This window comes from Heloderma suspectum, chromosome 3 (assembly GCF_057233095.1).
Source record: "Heloderma suspectum isolate Gila_16-S chromosome 3, 16-S_ref, whole genome shotgun sequence".
NCBI lineage: Eukaryota > Metazoa > Chordata > Lepidosauria > Squamata > Helodermatidae > Heloderma > Heloderma suspectum.
In genome coordinates, this window is record NC_139460.1 from 321,268,730 (window position 1) to 321,290,817 (window position 22,088).

Here is a 22,088-nt window from a genome sequence, read left to right on the forward strand (position 1 = left end):
GAACAATAAGAACCTCTGAAAAGACAAAAGTACTATGGGTGGGGAAACCCCCTAACCTAGATAGGGGAAGATATCTGGTCCTGGATGGGGTTCCACTCCCACAAAGGGTGAAGGGCACGATTTGGTTGTGCTCCTGGAAGTGCTCCTAACTGGCAAAGCTCAGGTGGCGGTGGTAGCCAGGAGTCCCTTTTACCAGCTTTGGCTGGTATGCCAGTTGCAACCCTGTCTGGAGAGGAAAAGCTTTGCTCAGTTATTCGTGCTCTGATGAATTCAGGCTGGGCTACTGCAGTCTGCTGTATGAGGGGCTGCCTTTGAAGACATTTTGGAAACTTCCTCTGGTGCAGAATATGGTTTCCAGATGTTGGTGAGGACCAGACATTTGGTTCATGTGACGTCAATACTGCACCTGCTGTACTGGTTGCCACTGCATTTCTGAGCCCAATTTAACGGGCTGATTTTTTTTACCTTGAAAGCCTTATGTGGTTTGGGACCAAACTACTTGAAGCACAACCTTCTCCCATACCAGCCTGCCCTTGCTCTGGGGTCATCAACAGACACCCTTCTCACCTGCTCTCTGCCAAGAGCTGTTAGGCTGGTGAGTAGAAGAGAGAGAGTCTTTTCAGTGGTGGCCCTGCTCCTCTGGAGTAAACTTCTATCAGGGATTCCTGTCAGACCCTGCCTTTGCAGGTCTTCAGGAAAATTCTGAAGACCCACCTGTTCTCACTGGCCTTCCCTTAAGTCTGGGCCCTTGGTTTTTACTGCTAAGTTTTGTTTCTGTTGATTTCAATTGGCAATATTGGTTGTTATGTATTTTTTTAAAACATGTGTTTATGGATCCTTCTAACTCTGATCCTATCTATCCATCTCTCTCTCTCTCTCTCTCTCTCTCTGTGTGTGTGTGTGTGTGTGTGTGTACACACACAGAGAGAGACAGACACACACACACACACACACACTATTGATAATTTCATAAGTAGAATCTGAATTATTTTTTTACTACCAGGCTAAGAGAGTTTAAATGAATTTCTTATTACCGGATATGACTCTATGCTTAATGAGCTAATGCACTGATGGTTAACTTTATTTATCGACTTTACTATGTTTGTAGAATCAGTTGTCTTTTGTTAAATAGTTGATATTCTTCAGCTTCAGTCTTTGAAACATGTCAGTGGGAGACCCATTGAACACAATAAACACATTGAACACAAGCCCCATTGAACACAGTACGGGCTATTTCTGAGTAGACATGCAGAGGATTGCACTGTTGATTATATCTGGTGACAGATTTGGTGAATTCAGTTGAATAAATGGGCCCTCTTAAGTATATGGGACAGTGTGGAAAGAAAGTCACTCAAATATGGGGTTGGATTCGATGGTCTTATAGGCCCCTTCCAACCCTACTATTCTATGATTCTATGATTGCAATATTAATATGCAGCTCCTACATTTTTTGTGAACCTCCCTGAGACTTAGTTTTTGTGAACCGCCCAGAGAGCTTCGGCTATTGGGCAGTATAGAAATGTAATAAATACATAAATAAAGACAGACATAAAACTCAGTCCATGCAGACCTAATACAAATAATTATGAAAGTGAAGATACAATGCCACCCATTCTGTAGACCCAAAGTTTTAAAAGATATTCTGGAGGGCACGGGAATGAAACAGGACGGCACATGAATGAAACAACTGGAGCAACAGGTTTAATGTTATATGGAAATATTTCATCTTAAAGAGATATAAACCTATCTATATAGGACCCAGGCCATGAATGACTTTATAGGGTCAAAATCAGGGCCCTGAAACAGGCCCAGAAGCCAGCTGTCAGTCTGCTTGAATGAGATTGTGCCAGTTCTTCACACATGAGAAGTTGTGCTGCAGCTTTTTGATGCATTTCCAGGAGCAGTGCCATGTAGAGCACATTGCATCTATCTTTGAGGCTAGAAAGGCAAAGAGAAGAAGTATAGCAAGATCCTGGCTCTCGAGGAGGGGGCACAGCTGGCATATCAGCTGCAACTGAAAACGGCACTCCTGGCCATGGTTGCAGGTGAGCGTGGGATTTAGAGGAATGCCCTGCACCTGCTCAAACAGGGTGATGGACACGCACTCAGCCCGAAGTAACTCACCTGCACCCAGAAAGGGCTGCTTTTAGTTCTACCTTAATGATGATACCAGTTGAAGCCCCAGTATTTCTTCTTCTAACACAGTGGGTAGCATTCTATTCTACATGAAACTGTACATACAACTAGTTATACAAGCAGGCATTTTCCTACTGCATAATAGGAGTGGGATCGACAACACAATTTGGCAGTGGGGAGTGCTCCTACCTAAGATAGTCCATCCCATTCTCCCTCCCATCCAGTTTTCCATCCCCCCCCCACCAATACTCAGTAAGCATTCCATGGCCAGTGAGCACACTCAGTTTTCATTGGACTATTTTGAGGTCTCCCCTTATTTTTTCTTCCTAAACATTTTTTGTCCTTCTGCAAACACTGGAACTCCCCTAGGCTTCCTTATACCTCCCTCCTATTCATGGATAGCTTTTGTAGCTACATAAGAACTGGGTCTCAGAGAGTTAAGAGTGTTACTAGTCTACAAGGTTTGAAATGAGCATTGTTGGAAATGAAACCAGATGGAAGAGGTTTCTATATACATTCAATGTAATTGTGAGAAGTGAATAGTTTCTGTGTACATTCAAATGTACTATAGGATACATACAGTCAGGGCCAGAAATATTGGAACAAGGATAACTGTTTTGGCAGTTGGCCTCTGTACATCACCACATTGAAGTTGAAAGGAAACACGCCCAGATGGGAGCGAAGTCAGGACTTTCAGCTGTAATTCAAGGGGTGTGACAAAAGTGGGGCACTACCCATTCAGGAAGTACAGCCAGTGGCATACACACACACCCATCGTTGGTGGCTCATAAGTAATGGAACAAACCAACATCATTTCAAACTTAAGGATAGCCTTTAATACCTGGATGAAAATCCTTTGCAGTCAACGACTGCCTGAAGTCTGGAACCCACGGACATGACCAAATGCTGCGTTTCCTCCCTCGAGATGCTTTGCCAGGCCTTTACTGCAGCTGCCTTCAGCTGCTGCTTGTTTGTGGGTCTTTCTGCCTTCAGTCTTGTCTTCAGTAAGTGAGAAGCCTGCTCTATGGGGTTGAGATCAGGTAACTGACTTGGCCATTGAAGAACATCCCACTTCTTTGCCTTGAGAAACTCTGGGGTAGCTTTTGCTGTATGTTTTGGGTCATTATCCGTCCGCAATATGAAGCGGCATCCTATCAGTTTGGCAGCATTTGGCTGAATCTGAGCAGAAAGTGTAGCCCTATACACTTCAGAATTCATCCTGCTGCTTTTATCAGCAGTCAGGTCATCAATAAACACCAGTGAGCCAGTTCTATTGGCAGCCATACATGCCCATGCCATAACACTGCTTCCACCATGTTTGACAGATGATGTGGTATGGTTTGGATCATCTGTTCCTTTCCTTCTCCATACTTTTCTCTTCCTATCATCCTAGTACACGTTAATCTTGGTTTCATCAGTCCAAAGAATCTTATTCTGGAACTGGGCAGGCTTTTTAAGGTGTTTGCTAGCAAAGGCTAATCTGGCCTCTCTGTTCTTGAGCGTTACCAGTGGTTTGCACCTTGTTGTGAAGCCTCTGTATTTACATTCATAAAGCCATCCCTTGCCTGTAGATGTTGACAATGACATGCCTACCTCCTCAAGAGTGTTCTTGACCTGGCTAGATGTTGTCAAAAGGTTCCTCTTCAGCATGAGCAGAATTCTGTGGTCATCCACTTTAGTTGTCCTCCGTGGTCTTCCAGGCCTTTTGCTGTTGCTGAGCTTGCCAGTTAATTCTTTCTTTTTCAGGATGTTCCAAACTGTTGTATTGGCCACTTCCAATGTTTTTGCTATCTCTCTGATGGGTTTATTTTTAGGGATGTTGGAGAATTCCGCCACGGATCTCAGTGAGGCCGAATGCCAGTGCATTTGGCCCCCCGAAATCCGTGGCAGAACGAAGCCCCCCACCCCCCCACCCTGCAAAAGGCGTGAGAAATGGAGCACTTACCTGGTGCCATTCATGCTGCTTTGCAAATGGCGGCCGCAGATGTGTACAAGATTAACGTGTACATTCGCTTCTTCATTATAGCCGTGATAGGCTATGTAAATACTTACGTAGCCTATCACGGCTAATGCAGGGATGCTATTTGCGTCCCTGTGGAGGCCGTGATAGGCTACGTAAATATTTACATAGCCTACCATGGCAAAAAAGGGAACGCAAATGGCAGCTGCCATAGCCGCTGCCATTTGCGCCCCTGTTTTTTTGCCGTGATAGGCTACATAAATATTTACGTAGCCTATCATGGCAAAAAAACAGCAACGTAAATGGCGGCCGCTGTAGCCGCCACCATTTGCGTTCCCTTTTTCTGCCGTGATAGGCTACATAAATATATACGTAACCTATCATGGCAAAAGACAGGGACACAAATGGCGGCGCCTACGGCGGCTGCCACTTGTGTCCCCGAGCAGCCCAGTGGCTGGATGTCCGGCTGTGGGCAGCCCTGGCCAGTGGCTCCACGGAGTCGCTGCGGAGCAGAGCCAGCCAGGGAGAATTTCAGGGGGAGGGACGGAGCGCCTCCCTGCCACTGCGGATGTCCCTGGACGAAACCAGGTAAGTGTTTCGTACATCCGTATTTATTTTGTTTTCTCAGCCTAATGATGGCCTCCTTCACTCGCATGGACACCTCTTTGGACCTCATTTTGGGGGTTCCAGTGAATAGCTACCAAACGCAAATGTAACACTCAGAACCACCTCCAGGCTGCTTTTGTCTGCTTGATTGGTCATGGGGTGCCCAGGAAACAGGCCACACCTGGCCATGCAGCTGCTTGTCACCCATTCGTTCCATTACTTATGAGCCACCAACGATGGGGGTGGGTGTATGCCACTGGCTGTACTTCCTGACTGGTTAGTGCCCCACTTTTGTCAAACCCCTTGAATTACAGCTGAAAGTCCTGACTTCGCTCCCATCTGGGTGTGTTTCCTTTCAACTTCAATGTGGTGGTGTACAGAGGCCAACTGCCAAAACAGTTATCCTTGTTCCAATATTTCTGGCCCTGACTGTACATAGCATAATGCCTATAAAATTAACAGTGGTTTAGAAGACAAAGGATATTATTAAAAGAGTTTCTGATAAACATAATCCTAAAGTCTCCTATATTTCACATGTAATCTTAATTTTATTGTACTTTAATATGATATTTATCACTTTGAGAATGTTTGTGCCAAAAAGCAGTGTACAAATAGGCCTTAATTAAGAAGAAGAAGAATGTATTTTTCCATATCAGAATTGTTCCAGAATATTCTATTAACCAGGATCTTTTCTCCATAGTTACCATAGAAAAGACATAAATCTCATACTCAGCTTAATGAGGTATTCATTTAAGTATTTAGAAACTAGTACCTTAATGAGAACATCTTCACGACGCTTAGTCACCATCCGCCACATGCCTCCAATAACAGGAAGTGAAAGGGGCCCAGGAGGGCAGTGTCTGCGTGACCAATGTTGTTTCAGGAAGCACAGCAGAAAAGCCACCAGGACAGGAATCAGAAATGCCTGTATCCCCATTATTCTCCTGCCTTTTCGTTCTCTTTGAGGGTATGTTGAATCCGCTTTCTATGACGGCCTTTTGCTTTCCTCAGAGATGTTGCCACTTCTCTCTCCCCTTTTCCCTACTAAAAACAAATTTGCAACATGTCTGACATCATATCCAAGTAGCCTTGGAATTTGGCCCTCCACGCATATATCACAGGTGCTAACTCTGAAATGTGTCACTCTAATGATTGAAAGGAGGAGAGTTTAATTACAAATGCCAGTATAATCTAGGTCTAAGCTAACATGGGACTGATTTTTGTCACAAGCATTCAGAAAAAACAGTGTACCATATGTTCATGAAATACTGTATATATGAAGCTAAGAAGAGCCCTGTGGGATCAGACAGAAGGCCTAAGTAGTTCAGCATCCTGTTTCCCACAGTGGCCAACCAGATGCCTCTTGGAGGTCCACAAGCAGGACATGAAGGCAATAGCTCTCTCCCACTGCAGGAAGCTCTCTAGCAACAGTTTTTCAAAAGCAAGATGCTTCTTCTGATGCAGGGAAATAGTACAAACCTGCTTAGCTTCAGCAAGGTGGCTGCCTCATGTGCCTTCAGACTGTGCCCTGGGACCATAAAAAGAAAAAAGAAAAAGAAAATCTGGTCACCACACTGTAGGCCAGAATAAGCAGTGGTGACAGGGACACACTGGGGCTGGTGGGGTAGAGGCCAAGGTAATTGTAGGTAGTGTCAAGGAGTCACCAGAGGTAGAGCAGTCTTTTCATTCTACAGCAGCCAAGAACCCATACCACCAAAAGGGGGGAAATGAGGCACATGAACTATTAAAAAAGCATTGCCAATCCAAGCAACCACAACAGCTTAAAAAAAAAAAAATCATTGCCAAGCAACTTACGACAGATTTTTAATCATAGCCCCCAAACAGAACAAGAACTCGACAGAAAGGAAATTAAGGACTTTTCTACATGAGGCATTTATCATGTGCTCCTCATTCCCTACTCATGGTTGTTTACTAGTTCTTTAGACAACGTTGTGACCCACTGTCTATTGTCTTTGAGAAATCATTGAGGACGGGTGAAGTGCCAGATGACTGGAGGAGGGCTAATGTTGACCCTATCTTCAAAAAGGGTAAAAAGGAGGAACCTGAGAACTACAGACCAGTCAGTCTGACATCAATCCCTGGGAAAATTCTGGAGCAGATGATAAAGCAATCCATCTGGAAGCACCTTGAAAACAATGCAGTGATGACTTGAAGCCAACATGGATTGGTCAAGAACAAATCCTGCCAGACGAATCTGATCTCATTTTTTGATCAAGTCACCTCCCTTGTGGACCGTGGGAATGCTGTAGACATCTTATACCTCAACTTCAGCAAAGCAAAGCTTTCGACAAAGTGCCCCATGATATCCTGATGAGCAAACTAGCTCAAAGTGGGCTAGATGAAACAACGATCCAGTGGATCCACACTTGGCTACAGAATCGGACTCAAACTGGGGAGAGGTAACAAGCGGGGTCCCACAGGGCTCAGTCCTGGGCCCAGGGCTCTTCCACATTTTTATTAAGGACTTGGAGGAGGAGGTGCAGGAAAAGCTGATTAGGGATGTCAGAGAATTCCGCCACAGAATCCATGGTGGAATGGCCTCCCCCCTCCCCGCCACCCTACGGAATCCCCCCAGTACGGCACTTACCTGGCAGCGGATGCAGCAGCGGATGCAGCGGTGGATACAGCGGTGGATACTCCAGCTGGTCTCCCAGCCACTGCCAGGCTGCTGCGGCCACAAATGGTGGGTATCATAGCAGTTGCTATTTGCATGGCTGCCTTTTGCCGTGATAGGCTACGTAAATACTTACGTACCCTATCACAGCCTAACATAGGGATGCAAATGGCAGCTGCTACACCAGCCACCATTTGCGGCCACAGCAGCCCGGCAGCGGCTGGAATTCCGGATCCAGCCAGGGAGGATTCTGGGGGGAGGGACGGAGCGCCTCCCCACCACTGCTGATGCTCTGGAATGGACGGGTGAGTGGGATTCGTACATCCCTAATGCTGATCAAATTTGCAGATGACACAAAATTGGGCGGGATAGCTAATAATACTTTGGAAGACAGAAACAAAATTCAAAGTGATCTTGATAGACTGGATCGCTGAGCAGAAAACAACAGAATGAAATTTAATAGGGATAAACTACAGACCAGTCAGTCTGACATCAATCCCTGGGAAAATTCTGGAGCAGATGATAAAGCAATCCATCTGTGAGCACCTTGAAAACAATGCAGTGATGACTCGAAGCCAACATGGATTTGTCAAGAACAAATCCTGCCAGATGAATCTGATCTCATTTTTGGATCAGGTCACCTCCCTTGTGGACTGTGGAAATGCTGTGGACATCATATACCTCGACTTCAGCAAAGCTTTCGACAAAGTGCCCCATGATATCCTGATGAGCAAACTAGGGCTAGATGAAAGAATGGTGGATCCACAGTTGGCTACACAATTGGACTCCAAGAGTGCTTATCAATGGGACCTTCTCAAACTGGGGAGAGGTAACGAGTGGGGTACCGCAGGGCTCAGTCCTGGGCCCAGTGCTCTTCATGAATGACTTGAATGACTTGGAGGAGGAGGTGCAGGGAATGCTGATCAAATTTGCAGATGACACAAAATTGGGCGGGATAGCTAATACCTTGGAAGACAGAAACAAAATTCAAAGTGATCTTGATAGACTGGAGCGCTGGGCAGAAAACAACAGAATGAAATGTAATGGTGATAAATGCTAAGTTCTGCACCTAGGAAAAAGAAACCCAATGCTCAGTTACAAGATGGGGGATACGTGGCTCAACAACATGACAAGCGAGAAGGATCTTGGAATTGTTGTCGATCACAAGCTGAGTATGAGCCAACAGTGTGATGGGGCTGCCAAAAAGGCAAATGCTGTTTTGGGCTGCATTAATAGAAGCACAGCTTCCAAATCCCAGGAAGTACTAGTTCCCCACTACTCAGCACTGGTTAGGCCTCATCTGGACTACTGTGTCCAGTTTTGGGCACCACATTTTAAGAAGGATGCAGACAAACTGGAGAGGGTTCCGAGGAGGGCAACAAAGATGATCAGGGGACTGGAAACAAAGCCCTGTGAAGAGAGACTGAAAGAACTGGGCATGTTTAGCCTTGAGAAGGGAAGACTGAGGGGAGAGATATGATAGCGCTCTTCAAGTACTTGAAAGGCTGTCACAGAGAGGAAGGCCAGGATCTCTTCTCCATCATCCCAGAGTGCAGGACACGGAATCATGGGCTCAAGTTACAGGAAGCCAGATTCCAGCTGAACTTCAGGAAAAACTTCCTGACTGTTAGAGCAACACGACAATGGAACCAATTACCCAGGGAGGTGGTGGGCTCTCCCACACTGGAGGCATTCAAGACAAGGCTGGACAGCCATCTGTCAGGGATGCTCTGACCTGGATTCCTGCACTGAGCAGGGGGTTGGACTTGATGGCCTTGTAGGCACCTTCCAACCCTTCTATTCTATGATTCTATGATCCCCACCTCCCTGCCTCTCACTGGTGAAATCCCTGGTTGCCCTCATGTTGGCCCTTGCTGAGTTACCCCAGGCCCAGCCATGTCCACCTTTGGCTAGGACAGAAGAACATCTTCATTCTCATCATCCCTTTGCCCTCAAACATCAAGTGGTAAAATCACAGTATCAAATACATTGCATTAAAAAAAAACAATTCTATAAAACGATCAAATCAATAAGACATTTAAAAAAAGCATAGAAAAACACAGCCAGGAGAAACATAGTGAATAGGTGTAATTATCCTCTGAATGCCAAATGAAAGAAAATGGCCTTGGAAGACCATCAGTGATCTAGTCCTGAAGAAGCAGAAGTTAGGATGTTGCAACACAATACAGGTGCCATTCCTCATTTCCCTGGAGAAGGTGTGATTAGCCAGTGCTGATATATGGGACCCAGTATGCTCCTCCTGATAGCATAAACAGTCCCCTTTATACACCTCTGTCTTGTTCGGGTTGAGCTTCAGTTTATTCTTCCTCATCCAATCGCTCACTGATCTGAAGTACTCATTCATGGAATCCGCTGCTGCACACGGATCAGGTGGAAAGGAGAAATAGAGCTGTGTGTCATCGGCAGACTTAGGATATCACACCCCCAATCCCTCTGGATGAGTACACCCACTGAGTTCATGCAGATACTAATCAACAGGACAGACAAAACTGAATCTTGTGGAATATGACAGAAGTCTGAAGAAGCAGGAATAATGTTCTTCCACAACCACATTCTGGCACCTACCCATAGGAAGGGAACCCTTGAAATGGGTAACTTTTGAAGGTGGCCTATATGTAAGTGAACAAACTTCATTTAGGAGTCACCAATCCTAGGTCTACACAGGCAGTCCAGAAGGATACTGTGTCTTGTTTGATAGTATTAAAAACTACTCAGAGAGGCCCAGGATAATTAGCAGGGCTGCATTCCCCTTACCCTTTTCCCAACAGTAGTAATCTAATATGGAATCTAAGACAGTCCTTACCCAGTCCCCAAACCAGATTTATAGAGTCATAATAACCTATAGCATAGGTCTTATGACATCCAAGAATGCCTATAGCTAGGCCACAGCTTCACACTTGACTACCATCTATAATTTGCAAGGTATGACAGATGTAGTTTAATGACATAATTATGGCCTCTTTCAAATGACATGATTATGATCTCTTTCAAATGACATGATTATAACATGATAGCCAGATAGGCAGGCATACAGTATGTTACCAAATACATTGCTCTAGACATGTGAAGAAATGTGCACATGTTCTCAGGACTAGCATTCATTAAGGGACCACTAGGTCTTGGCAACAGTGTGTCTTTGGCAAAGCAGAACCCAATAATACACACACACACACGCACACACACACTCACAATTTCTTCGAACAATGGAGAATTTATTAAACACAAGCAAGAATGTTAAAATGTACACTCATTATTTTGAAGGAAAATAACTTGGTAAAGCTGGTTGGCCACTGTGTGAACAGAATGCTGGACTAGATGGACCCTTGGGCCCCACCTACATGAGCCTTTTACTCTGGGATGACCGTGAGTCGAGGTCCCTCATGATAGATGATGACACAGTTGCCACTTTGCAGCCATCCATGTTTTTCACCTGGAAAATGTGGTGCTCCAAGGAATCATTTTGCTGCAATGATTTTCATTTGCTGTGGGTTTTCCCGTGCTTGCAAGCCATCTGTCCCTTCCCTGAACCAACTTTGCATTTTGCAGTGGGTGTATTGCAGTAGGCATGCGTAGTGCCTGCGTCACTCTGTGATGCCCCTTCACTTCCCGCATCCCTTCTCAGCTGCACAGTTAGAAAAGCACATAGGGGTTTTTTCATCTATTGAATCACACTTTCACACATTTTTGCATCTTCGCAACTTCGCAATGGTTGCTTTTGGACTCAGTACCCAAGGGCCCTTCAGCAAAGGAGATCGTTACCTTGTTGTGGTGCTGGAGCTTGAGCACCTCAGTGACGTCATGAGCTAAACCGTGAAGGGACACCCAAGACGGGAAGGTCATGGCAGAGAGGTCAGACGAAATATGATCCCTGGGGAAGGAAATGGCAACCCACCCCAGTATTCTTGCCATGAAAACTAAATGGATCAGTACAACCAGAGATATGTCGGTATACCATCGGAAGATGGGACTCCCAGGTCGGAAGATGGTCAAAATGCTACTGGGGAGGAACAGAGGATAAGTTCAACTAGCCCCAGATGTGATGACGCAGCTAGCTCAAAGCCAAAAGGACGGCTAGCAGCCGATGGTGCTGGTGGTGAACGACGAATCCGATGTTCTAAAGATCAACACACCATAGGAACCTGGAATGTCAGATCTATGAGCCAGGGCAAATTGGATGTGGTTATTGGGGAGATGTCAAGATTAAATATAGACATTTTGGGTGTCAGTGAACTGAAATGGACTGGAATGGGCCACTTCACATCAAATGACCACCAGATCTACTACTGTGGACAAGAGGACTACCACAGAAGAAATGGAGTAGCCTTCATAATTAATAATAAAGTGGCTAAAGCAGTGCTTGGATACAATCCAAAAAATGACAGAATGATCTCAATTCGAATTCAAGGTAAGTCATTTAACATCACAGTGATCCAAATATACGCCCCAACCACAGATGCTGAAGAAGCAGAAGTAGATCAGTTCTATGAGGATCTGCAGCACCTACTGGATAGTATGCCAAACAAAGATGTTATTTTCATTACAGGAGCCTGATATGCTAAGGTGGGTAGTCAAACGACACCTGGAATTACAGGCAAGCATGGTCTGGGAGAACAAAATGAAGCAGGACATAGGCTGATAGAATTTTGCCAAGACAACTCACTGTGCATAACAAACACTCTCTTCCAACAACCTAAGAGACGACTTTATACATGGACTTCACCAGATGGTCAACACCGAAATCAGATTGACTACATCCTTTGTAGCCAAAGGTGGCGGACATCTATGCAGTTGGTAAAAACAAGACCTGAGCTGATTGTAGTTCAGATCACGAACTTCTTATTGCAGAATTTAGAATCAGACTAAAGAGAATAGGGAAAACCCACAGAGCAGTTAGATATGAGCTCACTAATATTCCTCAGGAATATGCAGTGGAGGTGAAGAATAGATTTAAGGGACTAGATTTAGTAGATAGGGTCCCGGAAGAACTATGGACAGAAGTTCGCAACACTGTTCAGGAGGTGGCAACAAAAAACATCCCAAAGAAAAAGAAAATCAAGAAGGCAAGTTGGCTGTCTGCTGAGACACTGGAAGCAGCCCAAGAAAGAAGGAAAGCAAAAGGCAACAGTGATAGGGGGAGATATGCCCAATTAAATGCAACATTCCAGAGGTTAGCCAGAAGAGATAAGGAATTATTTTTAAACAAGCAATGCGTGGAAGCAGAAGAAGATAATAGAAGAGGAAGGACAAGAGACCTCTTCCAGAAAATTAGAAACATCGGAGGGAAATTCCAGGCAAAAATGGGTATGATCAAAAACAAAGATGGCAAGGACCTAACAGAAGCAGAAGAGATCAAGAAAAGGTAGCAAGAATATATGGAAGATCTGTATAGGAAGGATAATAATATCGGGGATAGATTTGACGGTGTGGTCAGTGAGCTAGAGCCAGACATCCTGAAGAGTGAGGTTGAATGGGCCTTAAGAAGCATTGCTAATAACAAGGCAGCAGGAGATGACGGTATCCCAGCTGAACTGTTTAAAATCTTGCAAGATGATGCTGTCAAGGTGATGCATGCCATATGCCAGCAAATTTGGAAAACACAAGAATGGCCAACAGATTGGAAAAAATCAACTTGTATCCACATACCAAAAAAGGAAGCACCAAAGAATGTTCAAACTATCGAACAGTGGCACTTATTTCACATGCCAGTAAGGTAAATGCTCAAGATCTTGCAAGATAGACTCCAGCAATTCATGGAATGAGAATTGCCAGATGTACAAGCTGGGTTTAGAAAAGGCAGAGGAATGAGAGACCAAATTGCCAATATCTGCTGGATAATAGAGAAAGCCAGGGAGTTTCAGAAAAACATCTATTTCTGTTTTATTGACTATTCTAAAGCCTTTGACTGTGTGGATCATCACAAATTGTGGCAAGTTCTTGGTGGTATGGGGATACCAAGTCATCTTGTCTGCCTCCTGAGGAATCTGTATAATGACCAAGTAGCAACAGTAAGAACAGACCATGGAACAACGGACTGGTTTAAGATTGGGAAAGGAGTATGGCAGGGTTGTATACTCTCACCCTACCTATTCAACCTGTACGCAGAACACATCATGCAACATGCTGGGCTTGATGAAGCCAAGGCTGGAGTTAAAATCCCTGGAAGAAACATTAACAATCTCTGATATGCAGATGATACCACTTTGATGGCTGAAAGCGAGGAGGAGCTGAGGAACCTGATGACAAAGGTGAAAGAAGAAAGTGCAAAAGCTGGGTTGCAGTTAAACCTCAAAAAAACCAAGATTATGGCAACCAGCTTGATTGAGAACTGGCAAATAGAGGGAGAAAACGTGGAGGCACTGACAGACTTTGTCTTTCTAGGCGCAAAGATTACTGCAGACGCTGACTGTAGCCAGGAAATCAGAAGACATTTACTTCTTGGGAGGACAGCAATGACAAATCTTGATAAAATAGTGAACAGCAGAGACATCACACTGACAACAAAGGTCCACATAGTTAAAGCAATGGTATTCCCCATAGTAACCTATGGCTGAGAGAGCTGAACCATAAGGAAGGCTGAGTGAACGAAGATAGATGCTTTTGAATTGTGGTGCTGGAGGAAAATTCTGAGAGTGCCTTGGATTGCAAGAAGATCAAACCAGTCCATACTCCAGGAAATAAAGCCAGACTGCTCACTTGAGGGAATGATCTTAAAGGCAAAACTGAAGTACTTTGGCCACATCATGAGAAGACAGGAGATCCCGGAGAAGATGCTGATGCTAGGGAAAGTGGAAGGCAAAAGGAAGAGGGGCCGACCAAGGGCAAGGTGGAGGGATGATATTCTGGAGGCGACAGACTCGACCTTGGGGGAGCTGGGGGTGGTGACGGCCAACAGGAAGCTCTGGAGTAGGCTGGTCCATGAAGTCACGAAGAGTCAGAAGCGACTGACCGAATAAACAACAACAACAACAATGCAAGGGCCAGGGGGGGTCTTGGGGGAGGACCAACATCGCTCCGGCCACCATGTCAGAGTGATGGCTAGGCATGTAGGGCTCATGTTCGTGAGTGTGAACCATCGCGAGAGTCTCAGGCTGGGGAACTGGCAAACTGATGGCGTGGCAATGAAGGACCAAACTAGGGATGGTGGAGAATTCCGCCACGGATTCCAGTGAGGCCGAATGCACTGGCATTTGGACCCCCGGAATCCATGACAGAACAGCCTCCTGCCCCCCCGCCCGCCCCACGGAACCCCCCAGGATGGCAAATACCTGGGGCGGATGCTGCAGATGCGGCGGCAGATGCGGCAGTGGGTGCGGCGGCGGCAGGGCGGCGGCGACAGAAGGTGCGGTGGCGGGGGGGCAGAAGGTGCGGCGGTGGTGGGGGTGGCAGGTGTGGCGGGTGGTGGCAGGGGCGGGGGCGGCGGGGGTGGTGGAAGGTGCGGCGGTGGTGGAAGGGGCAGCGGCAGGGGCAGCGGGGGGGTCAGGGGCGGCAGCGGTGGGGGCGGCAGTGGGGGTGGCAGGTGTGGCAGGGGCGGGGGCAGGGGCTGGTATCCTGGCCAGCCACAGCTGGGCGCAGCATACGCAAATGGCGGCAGCTATGGCTGCCGCCATTTGCGTTCGCTATTTTTAGCCGTTCTAGCCAACATAAATATTTACGTAGGCTAGAACGGTGAAAAATAGCGAACGCAAATGGCAGCGGCCGTAGCCACCACCATTTGAGTACACTTTTTTTTTTACTTTGCCGTGATAGGCTACGTAAATATTTACGTAGCCTATCACGGTTAAGTACAGGGACGCAAACAGCGGCGACTATGGCCGCTGCTGTTTGCGTTCCTGCTGCCCAGTGGCCAGATATCCAGCTGCTGGCAGAGCTGGCCGGCAGCTCTGCAGAATCCCCGCGGAGCGGAGCTGGCTGGGCAGGATTCCGGGGGGAGGGACGGAGCGCCTCTCCCCCACCACGATGCAGATCCGTGAAACAGTAAGTGACTTTTGTACATCCCTAGACCAAACACCCACTTTTTTACCAAAAAAGGGACTGAAAGACACAGCAGAGCCCCTCAAATACAAAACAGCCACTGAAGTCTCACACCCACACACTCACAGGACTGCACAGCTGTACATTTCAGTATAATGGGGGGGAAAGGGGGCACAGCGAGTCTGTTAGGGAAGTGCACAGTACATCGCGAGTGTATCACAGCAGGGCTTGCTGATTCGAAGCCGCATTGCTGCACAGTTGCAATGGGGTGGGGTGGGGTCAAACTGGTGCCATATAGATGGGGTCTTGGTCTGATCCAGCATGGCTCTTCTTACGATCTTATGTTCTTAAGTGTACAAATAAATGAGAATTTTCAGGGCCCATGGAGAGAACAGGATTATGGGAAAATTGGCTTAGTTATCTTGGAGGCTGAGTCCAAAGCTCTAACTAGGCCATGGACATATGCTGACAGTTCAACCTGCTGTAGGAGGGGCTTGTCAGAGTAAAAGTTCAAAGAGGTGGGGATTAAGCAAAACAGAGTCCCTAACATAAGAATGTAAGAAGAGCCATGATGGATCAGACGAAGGGTCCATCTAGTGCAGCCAACCACCTGCCGACGGGAAACCCACAAGCAGGACATGAGTGCAACAGCAACCTCCTGCCCATGTTCCCTGTCAACTGGTGTACACAGGCATACTGTCTCTGACACTGGAGTTAGCACATAGCCATCAGGACAAGTAGCCATTGATAGCCTTCTGCTCCAGAAATTTGTCTAACCCCCTATTAAAGCCATCCAAATTCGCGGCCATCACTATGTCTTGTGGTAGCGAATTCCATATTTGGTATGCACTGTGTGAAGAAGTACTTTCTTTTACTAGGAAGAAAGGGGCAAACGCAGATCTTATCTGCTCCTTCTTAGCTGCTGCTCTTTTATATTCTTCTATACTGTTTTATATTTTACATCTTAGCATTTTAATATGTGCCTGGGAAGTCCACTGAGCAACTCAGGGGGTTGGGGAGGTGACACCATAACTGTGGTCATGGGTAGGGGGAGCTTTGGTGTTGGGGGATTAACAGGCCAGCTGAGGAGAAGAGGGGCTAGACACCTTACAGCTGTCCCCTCTTCTGGTTCTTCCCGCAGCCTGAAGGTTCCTGGCAGCCTTACCAGTTTGTCTTTGGGTCTGGTGGTGCTGCTGCTGAATGCCAGGCCAGTCCAAAATAAAATCTTGCTCATCCATGATTTGATGGTGGATGAGGGGGCTGACCCCTTCATGGATCACTGCCTTGTTGTGGCGAAGGGGCTTGCGTAACTCAGTGAAGCCATAAGCTATGCCGTGCAGGGCCACCCAAGACGGACAGGTCATGGCAGAGAGTTCTGACAAAATGTGGTCCACTGGAGAAGGAAATGGCAACCCACTCCAGTATTCTTGCCAAGAAAACCCCATGGAACGTATCACAAGGCTAAAAGAGATGACGCCGGAAGATGAGCCCCTCAGGTCGGAAGGTGTCCAATATGCTACTGGGGAAGAGCAGAGGGTATTTCCAAGTAGCGCCAGAAAGAGTGAAGCGGCTGGGCCAAACCCGAAAGGACACTCAGCTGTGGATGTGTCTGGTGGTGAAAAGAAAATCTGATGCTGTAAAGAACAATATTGTTTAGGAACCTGGAATGTCAGATCAATGAATCAAGGTAAGCTGGAGGTGGTCAAACATGAGATGGCAAGATTGAACATCGACATCTTGGGAATCAGCGAACTAAAATGGACAGGCATGGGCGAATTTAATTCAGGTGACCATCATATCTACTATTGTGGGCAAGAATCCCTTAGAAGAAATGGAGTAGCACTCATAGTCAACAAAAGGGTGGGAAAAGCAGTACTGGGGTACAATCTTAAAAACGATAGAATGATCTCAGTACGAATCCAAGGCAAACCATTCAACATCACAGTAATTCAAGTCTATGCCCCAACCACTGAGGCCGAAGAAGCTGAGGTTGATCGGTTCTATGAAGACCTACAACACCTTCTAGAACTAACACCAAAAAAAATGTCCTCTTCATCATAGGGGATTGGAATGCTAAAGTAGGAAGTCAAGAAATCACCGGGATAACAGGCAGGCATGGCCTTGGTGTACAAAATGAAGCAGGACAAAAGCTAATAGAGTTTTGCCAAGAGAACATGCTGATCATAGCAAACCCTCTTTTCCAACAGCACAAGAGGAGACTCTACACATGGACGTCACCAGATGGTCAATATCGAAATCAGATTGATTATGTCCTTTGCAGCCAAAGATGGAGAAGCTCCATACAGTCAGTAAAAACAAGACCTGGAGCTGACTGTGGCTCAGATCATGAGCTGCTTCTTGCAAAATTTCGGCTGAAATTGAAGAACGTCGGGAAAATCACTAAACCGTTCAGGTATGACCTAAATCATATCCCTGATGAATATACAGTGGAGGTGAGGAATAGATTTCAGGGATTAGACCTGATAGACAGAGTGCCTGAGGAACTATGGACGGAGGTCCGTAACATTGTTCAGGAGGCAGCAACGAAATCCATCCCAAAGAAAAAGAAATGCAAGAAAGCAAAGTGGCTGTCTGATGAGGCTTTACAAGTAGCTCACGAAAGAAGGGAAGCGAAAAGCAAGGGAGAAAGGGGAAGATATACCCAACTGAATGCAGAGTTCCAGAGAATAGCAAGGAGAGACAAGAAGGCCTTCTTAAATGAACAATGCAAAGAAATCGAGGAAAACAACAGAATGGGAAAGACTAGAGATCTCTTCAAGAAAATTGGAGATCTCAAGGGAACGTTTTGTACAAAGACGGGCATGATAAAGGACAAAGAAGGCAGGGACCTAACAGAAGCAGATGAGATTAAGAAGAGGTGGCAAGAATACACAGAAGAACTATACAGGAAAGATCTGAATGTCCCTGATAGCCATGATAGTGCGGTCACTGAACTTGAGCCAGACATCCTAGAGAGAGAAGTCAAGTGGGCCTTAGGAAGCATTAGTACCAACAACAAAGCTAGCGGAGATGACAGTCTTCCAGCTGAGCTATTTAAAATCCTAAAAGATGATGCTGTTAAAGTGCTGCATTCAATATGCCAACAAATCTGGAACACTCAACAGTGGCCACAAGACTGGAAAAGGTCAGTTTACATTCCAATTCCAAAGAAGGGCAACGCCAAAGAGTGTTCAAACTACCGCACCATTGCGCTCATTTCACATGCCAGCAAGGTGATGCTCAAAATCCTACAAGCTAGGCTTCAGCAGTATGCGAACCGAGAACTACCGGAAGTACAAGCTGGGTTTCGAAGAGGCAGAGGAACTAGAGATCAAATCGCCAACATTCGCTGCATCATGGAGAAAGCAAGAGAATTCCAGAAAAACGTCTATTTCTGCTTCATTGACTACGCTAAAGCCTTTGATTGTGTGGATCACAACAAACTGTGGCAAATTCTTAAAGAGATGGGAGTACCAGACCACCTTACCTGTCTCCTGAGAAACCTGTACGAGGGTCAAGAAGCAACAGTAAGAACCAGACATGGAACAACCGATTGGTTCAAAATTGGGAAAGGAGTACGACAAGGCTGCATATTGTCACCCTGCTTATTTAACTTATATTCAGAGTACTTCATGAGAAATGCCGGGTTGGATGAATCACAGGTCGGAATTAAGATTGCTGGGAGAATTATCAACAACCTCCGATATGCAGACGATACCACCCTAATGGCAGAAAACGAAGAGGATCTCAAGAGCCTCTTGTTGAGGGTGAAAGAGGAGAGTGCAAAAGCTGGTTTGAAACTCAACATTAAAAAAACGAAGATCATGGCATCTGGCCCCATCACTTCCTGGCATATAGAAGGGGAAGAAATGGAAGCAGTGACAGATTTTACTTTCTTGGGCTCCAAGATCACCGCAGATGGTGACTGTAGCCATGAAATTAAAAGACGCTTGCTCCTTGGGAGGAAAGCTATGGCCAACCTAGACAGCATAGTAAGAAGCAGAGACATCACCTTGCCGACAAAGGTCCGTCTAATCAAAGCTATGGTTTTCCCAGTAGTAATGTATGGCTGTGAGAGCTGGACTCTAAGGAAGGCTGAGTGCCGAAGAATTGATGCTTTCAAACTGTGGTGCTGGAGAAGACTCTTACGAGTCCCCTGGACTGCAAAGAGGTCAAATCAGTCCATCCTAAAGGAAATCAACCCTGACTGCTCATTGGAAGGACAGATAATGAAGCTGAAGCTCCAATATTTTGACCACCTAATGCGAAGAGAAAACTCCCTGGAAAAGACCCTGATGCTGGGAAAGACTGAAGGCCAAAGGAGAAGGGGACGGCAGAGGATGAGATGGCTAGATAGCATCACCGATGCAATGAATATGAACTTGAGCACGCTCCGGGAGAGAGCGCAGCACAGGAAGGCCTGGCGTGCTATGGTCCATGGGGTCATGAAGAGTCGGACACAACTGAACGACTGAACAACAACAACAACGAGGGGGCTGACCTGGTATGTATTACTGAGACCTGGGTGGGGGAAATGGGAGGGGTCACTCTCTCCCAGCTGTGCCCTCCTGGGTATTCAGTGCAGCACCAACACCGACTCGAGGGTTGGGGAGAGGGGGTTGCCGTGGTCTATAGGAATTCAATCTCCCTCTCTAGGCTTCCTGCTCATTCAAGTGCAGATCTTGAGTGCTTGTACCTTGTGTTGGGTATAGGGATGGCGGAGAATTTCTCCCCGAAACTTCGGGGGGCCGAGCGCCAACGTGTTCGGCCCCCCGAACAAGTTTCGGGGAGAAATCCTCCGCACCCCCCCGCACCCCCCCCGCACCCCGCACCCCCCCCGGGACGGGACATACCTTCACCGAATGTCCCTCCCGGTGGCTGGTCCGGCCGGCGGTTCGGCGGGTGTTCGAGCGAGGCGGGAGCGGCAGCCGGTCTTTCGACCGGCTGCCGCCGCCACCATTGCAATGAAAGGAAAAAAAAACGCTATTTGCGTTGCCCTTATTTTCGCCGTAGTCTACGTAAACATTTACGTAGACTACAGCGACTAAATAAGGAACGCGAATGGCAGCTCCCTATGGGGGCCGCCATTCGCGTACACGCTTTTTTTTTTTTTAAAGTCACCCGTGATAGGCTACGTGACGATTCACGTAGCCTATCACGGCTGACTTTGCATATGTAGCCGTGATAGGCTACGTGAATCGTCACGTAGCCTATCAGGGGGCGTTTTTGTTTTTGTTTTTTACTTTTGCGTTCGCGGCCGGGCAAGGCGAGGCGCCTCCTCCCCGGCCTGAATTTCGGCCGGGCGAGGCGGGAAGCCTCCCCCCCGGCCTGAATTTCGGCCAGGCGAGGCGGGAAGCCTTTCCCCCCGGCCTGAACTTCGCGGGGGGAGCAGCGAAGCGCCTCCCCCCCACCGCGAACGGCCTTCGACGACAGGTAAGTGACTTTCGTCCACCCCTAGTTGGGTACCCGGGACAGATTAGGGATTCTGCTGGTGTACCGCCCACCCTACTGCCCATCAGACTCCCTGCCTGAGCTGACAGAGGTGGTCTTGGACTTGGTGTTGAGGACCCCTAGGATGATGGTCCTGGGGGATCTCAACTTCCGTGCCGAGGCCGCTGTACCCGGGGCAGTTCAGGACTTCATGGCTACCATGACAGCCATGGGGCTGTCCCAACATGTCATCGGCCCAACACATATAAAAGGACACACGCTTGATCTGGTTTTCTCAACTGGGCAGGAGGATGGTGATCTGAAAGTGGAGGAATTAACATCTGTCCCTTTGTCATGGACAGATCACTTCCTGTTGAGGTTTAGACTCTTGGCAGCCTTCCCCCTCTGCAAGGGTGGGGGACCTATTAAAATGGTCTGCCCCTGGAGGCTAATGGATTCTGATGGATTCCAGAGGGCTCTGGGGGATTTTCCTGCTGGTATGGCTGGTGCTCCTGTCGAAGCCCAGGTCGCTCTGTGGAATGCAGAGATGACTTGGGCGGTTGACACGATCGCGCCCAAGCGCCCTCTCCCTCTGAGCAGAGCCCGGCCAGCTCCTTGGTATACACCTGAGCTGAGGACAATGAAGTAAGAGGGGAGATGGCTAGAATGCAAGTGGAGGAAAACTCGTGCTGAGTCTGACCGAACACAGGTAAGAGCTCATTATCAAGCCTACTCTGTGGCAGTGAGGGTGGCAAAGAGACAGTTCTTTTCCACCAGCATTGCATCTTCTCAGTGTCATCCAGCAGAGCTTTTCCGAGTGGTTCGCAGCCTGTTACATTCTGGGCCAGGGAGAGAGACTGTGGAACCCTTGGTTGCACACTGTGATGAGTTTGCATGGCTCATTGAAGACAAAGTCACTCAGATTCGTCATGAATTGGACACCACGATTAATGCAGTTAGAGGCGTTCAAAGCACCGTCTGGTCCAGTTTTATTGGATGAGTTTCAGTTATTGAGGCCTGAGGATGCAGACAAGGTGCTTGGCCAAGTCCGATCGACCGCTTGTGTGCTTGACCCTTGCCCTTCATGGCTTATTGAATCAAACATGGAGGGGATGTCCGGCTGGGTCCAGGAGGTTGTAAATTCCTCCTTGAGTGAGGGAGTGGTGCTGGCCACTTTAAAAGAGGCAGGAATCAGACCACTCCTGAAAAAGCCTAACCTGGACCCGGAGGATGTTAACAATTATAGGCCAGTGGCCAACATCCCCTTCCTGGACAAGGTGCTTGAGCTGGTGGTTGCAGGACAGCTCCAGGCACTCTTGAAATGGATTA

At 47.1% G+C, this 22,088-nt stretch overlaps 1 protein-coding gene across 1 annotated transcript in view; it reads right to left on the reverse strand.

Annotated features, from left to right (window-relative positions):
• The window catches only part of LOC146351706 (cytochrome P450 2J5-like), a 73,476-nt gene that overhangs the window by 29,916 nt on the left and 21,472 nt on the right, over positions 1-22,088 (reverse strand). The window contains exons 2-3 of the mRNA XM_084842091.1: positions 6,182-6,230; positions 5,475-5,746 (exon numbers count right to left, since the gene is read on the reverse strand). Coding sequence (XP_084698217.1) covers positions 5,475-5,639 — 165 coding nt within the window. The 5' untranslated portion in view covers positions 5,640-5,746; positions 6,182-6,230. The remainder of the gene's footprint in view (positions 1-5,474; positions 5,747-6,181; positions 6,231-22,088) is intronic.